General features: G+C 50.2%; 1 protein-coding gene across 1 annotated transcript in view; it reads right to left on the reverse strand.

Annotated features, from left to right (window-relative positions):
- RNF128 (ring finger protein 128) overlaps nt 1–7,523 on the reverse strand; it is a 28,106-nt gene extending 20,583 nt beyond the window's left edge. Inside the window, 1 exon segment of the mRNA XM_084534764.1 lies at nt 7,079–7,523. Coding sequence (XP_084390890.1) covers nt 7,079–7,508 — 430 coding nt within the window. The 5' untranslated portion in view covers nt 7,509–7,523.
- Nucleotides 7,524–7,976: the final 453 nt, after the last annotated feature.

Below are 7,976 nucleotides of genomic sequence, written 5' to 3' on the forward strand. Positions count from 1 at the left end.
AGTGCAGCTATCTGAAAGTTAAACATTATCCTCCCCCTGTGTAAAAAGCTTTCTGACAAGCTAACTGCAAGTTGTTTAATATTGCAATGGCAGAGTGAGTCGAAATGAACCAAGAATTTAAAAAAACAATAAAAAATGGAGTATCACGTTTTGTCTAACAAAGAAATTAAGCAGCAATTCAGTATAGCAATGAACTGTTTTCTCTCAGTGCGTTATGAGGACTGAGAAATGAAGATGCAATTATTAACGGATTAAAGGCTGTAGGCATTCTGCTACAGCTGAGTAAGTTCTGCCAGAGAACTCCTCGAGGATGAAAGATTTCATTTTTAAAGAGCGTGCATGATCTTGCAGAGAAGTCTTCAGAGAACGCAGTCACACAAGAACTGTTCAAAGCACCATGGCAATAACCCATCACCTCCTTCCCCAGCGCTATGAAAACCCCAGCTGAATACCACGTAAGCCACATGCTCAGAAAAAGCAGAATGGAAGAAATTTACTTTTCATTTCAGTTGCTTCACATACCAAAAAAAAAAAAAAAAAAAAAAAAAAAAAAGCAGTAAAAAAGCAGACTTCTGAGTTTAATTTCTCAAGGAAAGGAAAAGCTCTTCTTCCCCAAAGCAGAATCGCTTTCTGGAGACTAAGGAGATGAAATACAAATCCTGGTTCTGGTAAGGTGGTGGCTAAATCCTCGCTTTTATCAATGTGATACGGTATCTGAAACACACAAGATCAGAACTGACTGTGCCTTCAACCTCAGAGGAGCTAGCACTCCCCAGGCTTTCTTTAGCTACCCAGACATCCCTCCCACCCACAACATGATCAAAAAGGCATTAGGCAATGAAGCCATCTCCTGCACTGTAACATGAAAGGCAGTCAGTTGACTCTCCAAGCAGTTTCCTACCACCTCAGCACACCCGCCTGTTCAGGCAGGTGAGAACAGCGTTTATTACTCTGCCTTTCAGGTTTTAAAAGTGTAACATTTTGCATAGTGCTTACCTCACTGTATTGAAATAGTACAAAACAGGGAATTTCTGGCAGTTGTCAAACAAGCTGGTACAAGTCTACCATTATGTTATAGTACATAGGGAACATTAACAGTGTATGCACACCGAGCCCATATTCTGGACGTGATGTAATTCCCCTTGGGTGTAGGATCAGCACTGCACACAAAGCCTATTGTGCCCAGCATCATATCATGCTATGAGCATGAGCTTCACACCTGGCCCCAGACAAGCACTGTGAAGGCATGAAGCCCGCATCCTAGCTCTTCACTAATAAAAGGTACAAGGTTTACAAAAAATAATATTGCTTTCAACCACATGCACAAGGCCAAGTCTTTATCGGGAATGCCGATCTGACCAAACATCACCTGTCTCAGCACTTATCTTCATTTGTAGATGCTCTTAGAGGAAATTTCATCTTCACAGCTTTATTGCAATGCGATAAGCTCTCCCCTTTGCAGGAGGGAAGGGTGATTGAACTCCTTCCAGGAGCAATTTAAACCTGGATAAGCTGACACATACGTAGTCCTGTCCCTCCCCTTCCACTCCTCCTTTGCTCTCTCCACCCCAAACATTACCTGGTCCGAGATAAAAGAATCACTCACTTCCAGGCTACTTCTCAGTTATTTAAAGCAACAGCCCCTTATGACCCCAGTTTTTTGACTGGGTTCTTGCTCACACTCACATAAGCTTAATGAAACCCACTTGCAGCTTGCTTTACTTGGCAGCTGGCACCGCTCCTGATCTCTTTCTCACAGTCTTTCAAACTACACAGGTAAATCCAAAACAGCAAGACACTCGAAAAGAGTTGAAAAAAAAAAAAAAAAAAAAATCGACAGGAGTAGGCAGCAATAGCCAGAGGTTCAAAAAGAAGAGTAAGTTAAGGAGCAGGAACAACACAAAAAATTAAAGCTGAGGGAGAACCTTAGAAGATCCTGAGCATGGTGAGGACAAAAATGTGGAGAAGAGAAACCCCTGCTAACTGGTGGTTTTGCCCACAGCACAGGCTTGGCCTGGAAACACAAGTCTCCTTTGGCCTGAGCAGTGCATCGTCCTCCCAGATGCTACATTTACTCGTGGGACCATGCTGCTCGGGAAGAGCCATCCACGTTTGCCCTGGGAGGCTGTTCGGTGAGGTTGGCCTCCAGACCAGACACGCAACCATTACTGCAGATAAGGAAGATTTCCACACTAGGAAGCATGGAAACCTTTTACCGAACAGGCTGAGTTGTCTAAAAGGAACACACACAGACCAAACAGTTTTAAATAACGCGAGTCTGCAGAGCCTCCCAATGGGTACTGGAGCTGGAAACCAACACGCATCCTGTTTGGTTTAAATAGCATTAGAAGTGATGACTTGCCAAGTGAATCTGATCGTCATCCTTCCCGCCACCCCTTCTGAGCCTTTAAGACTTGCACAAATGCTGCCAGGCCCTAAATCTTAGAACGTGAAATCATCCTTTACAGCAGCAGCCAAGACAGTATACTTGTTAAGGGCACCGCGATGTGAAGAGAGCTGTCGTGCAGATCTCATTCATGCCTTTTGGTCTGTGGCACTGGCAAGATCGAAATATCACCTCTCAATCCCACAAACAGCATTTAAAGCCCTCTGGAGAAACAGCAATCAACACTCCTTAGTGAGAATTCTTCAGTAACTATATTCAGCAATGCTCAGCAGTTTTGATTTAGTAAATACATTGCTCACCCTCTTCAAGTGAATCACAGAATGGTTTGGGTTGGAAGGGACTTTAAAGTCTACCTGGTTCCAACCCCATGCCATGGGCAGGGACACCTCACACCAGACCAGGTTGCCCAAAGCCCAACCCAGCCTGGCCTTGAACACCTCCAGGGATGGGGCATCTGCAGCTTCTCTGGGCAGCCCATTCAGTGCCCCACCACTCTGAGTAAAGAATTTCTTCCTTCTATCTAATCTAAACCTACCCATTACTCCTTGTCCTCTTCACTACACCCCCTGATAAGAGTCCCTCCTCAGTCTGCTGCTAACTTCTATGCTTTATCATACTCGTAGCAGGTAAGTACCACTGGAAATCAGCGAGTTTGAGGCAGCTGATGATAACAGAAGTCAGCACAATGTAAGCCAGAAGGCATCTGTCCGCAGGAAGACAGGGCACATTTGATACAGTCGGGAAAAGCACTGAGCCCGACCGCTGTTTGCTCAGCGGCATATTCAGGGCTGGAGGCAAACAAGCGGCGTCATTGTTTTAGGGCCGCGTGCCCCACACAATGAAGCCTCTGCTGCCACAGCTGTCACTTTGGATTTTAATTCATCCTTCTACATTTCAGCAGCCCAGGAAACCCAAAGAGCAAGGGTACTTAACAGACCTGTTCTGGGCTGTTCAAGGGATTGGTGCCTACCTTGTATATTTTTCCATGGTACAAAGGTACCTAAGTCGGATGAGAAAGTGCAAGGTCAGGGTGAGCTGTCAGCAGCAGCAACCAACCTGCTCTCCTCCTCAGATCCTCTCCCAGCTGCTCACAGACCTCTGTCCCAGGGGAAACCCCAACTATCGCACCCCACATACCCTGCAGATGTGAGATTAGGCCCACCAGCCCAACCCAGCAAGCCACGTTCAGCTATCTGAATGCCCCTATAGCCGCAACACTGATTTACTCTGAACCCGGTAGCCAGAACTAAAGTGAGCCTGTAAAGACAAAATTGCAGCACATACACATTGAACAGCTGTTCTTAGATTCAGAGCTGTGAACTCCAGGCACTGCAGTCTGCAAACACCACCTCGGATGTGCTCAGAGCAAGCCCCCACTCCCTGCAAAGGAGAGCTGAACTATTTGTTTAGACAACATTTACAGAGCCTCAGCACAGCCTGCCTTGGGATTACCATTCTGCCTCAACCCTTTGCTTTAGCAGGACCAGTTTTACAGGTCGCATCAGCCTTTCAATATTGTGCATAGTTTTAGTCTCTTTCAAAAGATCATGCTTCATACAGAGTTCCATCACAGCACAATTCCTCCTTTTTGCTGTATGCTATTTCCTCTAAACATATGGTTGATAGCCTTAATCTTTGCTGAATTCCTGCAGAGCAAGTCAAGTGGCCGTGCTATGATTGTGACCTTCCCTTCCCCTTTCACCCATGGATGCAAGTTTAGACTTGAACCAGATCTCATCAGCCTGCAGCACGCTGTTACTGCTTTAGCCAGAATTACTTAGCTGTTTTCTCCCTGAATAAGCCCTCTGCAGATCAGGTGATGTGCTCCTCAAGGCTAGAGCTACACAACAGAAACCAAACAAAGTTATCCCATTAGCTTTCTGACCAGCAGAGATTTCTTCACCAAGCACAGGGACCCAAAAACACTTTCGTCCTTCCTAACATACCCTGATACCCAAACCACCTCCAGCCCGCTTCTATCTTAAGTCAAGGTCCACCTTTAAAACAAACCAACTCTTACCGTGCACTTCTTTCCCCCCCTCACATGCTGGGTTTTTTCCTCCAATCAAATGTTTTTTCCAGAAGGTCAATATAGATTACAGAGAGGTGCAATTATAAGCACACAGAACTGTACTTTGAAACCCTGCTCAGCCTGCCACTGAGAGGTACCATCTTCTTAAAATGAGCACAATTAAAACTCAAGTTTGCTAATTGATAAGGTTCTGTGCTTATAAAAGTGCAAAGTAAACATTACTTTGGACTCCGTTAAATCCTTAGCATTCTACGTGTTGGGGAGTATTAAGCGGGATTTGATCATATCTGATCTGGCTATTTATTGTGTTCTGCTGTTTTTATTGGCGGTTTTGTTTTGTTTTTGAACTAAGTTGGCATACCAGCAAGTTTCCACATAGAGCACTGATATAAGCAATAAAGAATTCCTCAGCCTAAACATGTTGGTTATAAGAAAAGAAGTCTCCCAGAGCAGGATGATAAGGTCACTGCAGTCAAGTACAAGCACAATGAAATCTCTGAAAAGGAAAGTTGCTGCTGAAGCCCAGTTTGTCAGTCAGAGAAAGCAGCACCCTAGTTTTTGGTAAGCTTTGCTAACAAATTGGTGCTCTGCTGCTGCAGAAACCCTGAAAGAGAATTTGTGCCACACAGTTCAAAGCACACCCATGGGGCAATTCCCTTCTGGTGAGGAAGAGGAGGGCCCCAACAACTCACTGCAGCACGGGCAGGAGGAGATGACACCCCAGGCAAGCCCTGTGGCCAGGCCCAGAGCTACTTCCCACTGCCTCGGCCTGGAGGAAGCTCTTGCCCTCGTTTGGTTTCACTGGATAGCATATGATGACAGCAAAAGCAGAAATTAAGGCAATTAGGAAACCCAGACTGTGAATTCACTGTTAGCACAGCTACAGCCGTTACAGAAATGGCAGGAGTCGCAGTTGCGCAAAAACTGTTCCTTAACTAGCAGGCTACCATCACCTCTACTTCCAGACGATCGTACAGAGCCACCACAGGAGGCCAGAAGGAAACCCAGCCCAAAATGGGGTTCAAAGGGCAATGCAACCAGCTCATCTCCTGTGTTTGAGCCCACACTGTGGCACCGGTAAGAACAAGACAAGGAACACCCAGTACTTCACAACACCACCAAAGCCATCTACTGGCAGGTCGCTCCCTCTGGGCCATGCCACGCCAAGAGCCTGCGATGCTGGTCAGGTGAGTGTGGGGCTGCTGGTGCCCTGTGCCCCAGGCAGGGGCCAAAGCCCCACGGGGAGAGGAATGAGAGCAGGGGCTAGCCGCCAACTGAGACAATAGACAAAGATCTCAAGTGCAAAGAGAAAATGGGTGTAACAGGAGAGAAAGTAATGGGCTAAAACAAAGGACAAGGAGGAAAGGCACCAGCAGCAACAAGCTCGGCCCTGTAGTTGTGCTAGAACATGTCCAGGAGTCACGCAGCTGCAACAAGCAGCTTAACAAAAGCTGTCTTCTCCAGAATGTCACCGTCCTGGTTGTCAACAGTTTGGCTGGGAAGTTTCAACATGCCCTGGGGCCTGTAACCTGCCACGTAGGATAATCAGGACAGCGAGAGCCACTCCAACATAAATCCCTCGGCAGAAAGCTGAGGGCAGCACGGAAAGGAGGGAGCTCCTCTTGGAGCAGATGGCTCGTTTCAGGAGGCAGCTGCCAGCGGGATTAAGATGCTGTAAGACACCCAGCAGCCAGGGTGGTGAAAAGGACAGGGGCACAGGGGCTTTCCCTTCAAGAACAGCTCCAGCAGTGTAAAAGGAGCTCCTCAGAGCTGCGGGGTTACACAAGCACGCAGCGAGCAGAGCTCAGGGCAGGGATGCTGCTGTCAGGTCAGTAGGAAGAATTCACCCAGTGGTAGCCAGATCCCAACAGCATTTGTCAGCGGATGATTTCATTACACCAGAAAGCTCTGCCTCAGAGGCCAGAACTCATCCACATTCTGGCTTTTAAATTCTTTAAGTGGAGCACAGAGTCACACATCTCATTAAGACTGCACACAATGAGCCTCCAGAGGCAGCCGCCAATTCCTTGTCTCATCGCTCACCTCCACTGCTAACTGACAGAAACCCTCCCCAGCCCTTGCGAGAGGTGCAGCTGCAAGTACACAATTGTTTTCCAAGCCAGCCCAAGCTTTAAGACTCACTATTCATTTCCACTGCTGTGTTTCTCTCAAGAAAAGAGGACGAGCACAGCGGCGAGACATCATACGTGGATCCAAAAGCTTGGGGTACAGCGAGCAGAGAAAGCTCACCCCTGGCCCTTGCGGACAGGGCACCTGTTCTCGCTGCTGCCAGAAGCCAGACAGCCCAGGGCTGTGTCTCAGCAAACAGCAGCTTGAAATAGAGCCAAAACTCATTCTTCATTTGAAAGATGGGCAGCCCGGGGAGGGAACACGCTGCTGGCAAGCGGGAGGCTCTCTGCAAGCAGGAGAGCGGCTCTGCCATCAGCCCCTGCGAAATGGAAACGACCTTTCACAGGGCTTTACCCTCACCGCGTTTTGCTGGCGAAAAACGGAAAATCAGCCCCACATCGGGCTTGCCGGCTTCAGAGCCGGTCAGCACGCAGCATACGGGCTGGAAACCGGGGAAAGAGCCCAAATCCGAAAGCCCTGGCCCCCACCCGCCCCCGGCCGCCTCTCACCGACGTGGGACATGGGCAGCACGTCGTTGCCGGTGCCTCGGTAGTTGTAGATGACAGCGGCGGCGGCGCCGCGCTGCGCGGCCACGCGGATCTTATCGGCGAAGCTGCAGCCGCCCCCTCGCTGGATCAGGGCGAGCCAGCCGGGGCCGGAGCCGCCGGCCGGGGGGGCCCCGCTGAAGTTGGTGAGGGAGCTGCAAGCGTTGAAGCCGTCGTGGCCGTCGGGCAGCACCAGCAGCCCGGCGGCCGCCTGCAGCGGCGAGTCCTGCCCGTACAGGCCGCCCTCGCCCGCCTCCCAGCCGCTCCGGTTGCCGGCCGAGCCGTCCTCCCACGACACGTTGAGCCACGCCGTCCACACCGCCGCTGCCGCCCAGCTCCCCGGCGCGGCGCCCAGCAGCGCGCCCAGCGCCAGCAGCGCGGCCCCCGCCGCCATCTCCCGGCACGGCCCCGCACGGCTCGGCCCGGCCCGGCCCCGCCGCCTAAATCGGCGCGGCCCCGCCGCCGCCTCCGCCCACGGGGGAGGAGCGGGGCCGCCCCCGCTGAGGGGTCCCCGGGCGGCCGGGCGCTGAGGGGAGGTTGGAGTCCGCCTGCTCCTCGGAGGCGTTTGTGAGGTTGGGAGGCTCCGCTCCTAGGGGCTGCCCTGATGGTGGTTGCCCCCACAAGCAGGAGCCGCTCTCCAGATTGGCCTTGTGTCACTACACACAGGGTGGCCCTCTTGGTGGAGCCTATTGTTTAGAAAGGATTATTTCTTGTGTAGTGACGGATCTGCTACTGCCTCTGTAGCCATGACCAAAATTCACAGAGTGTTAGGGATTAGAAGGGACCTTGAAAGATGATCCAGTCCCAAACTCTAAGCACAGAGTCAAACCCTTTGTGGTACAAGCTGGCACCACTTGTTTTT

This window comes from Aythya ferina, assembly GCF_964211825.1.
Source record: "Aythya ferina genome assembly, chromosome: 13".
Lineage (NCBI taxonomy): Eukaryota > Metazoa > Chordata > Aves > Anseriformes > Anatidae > Aythya > Aythya ferina.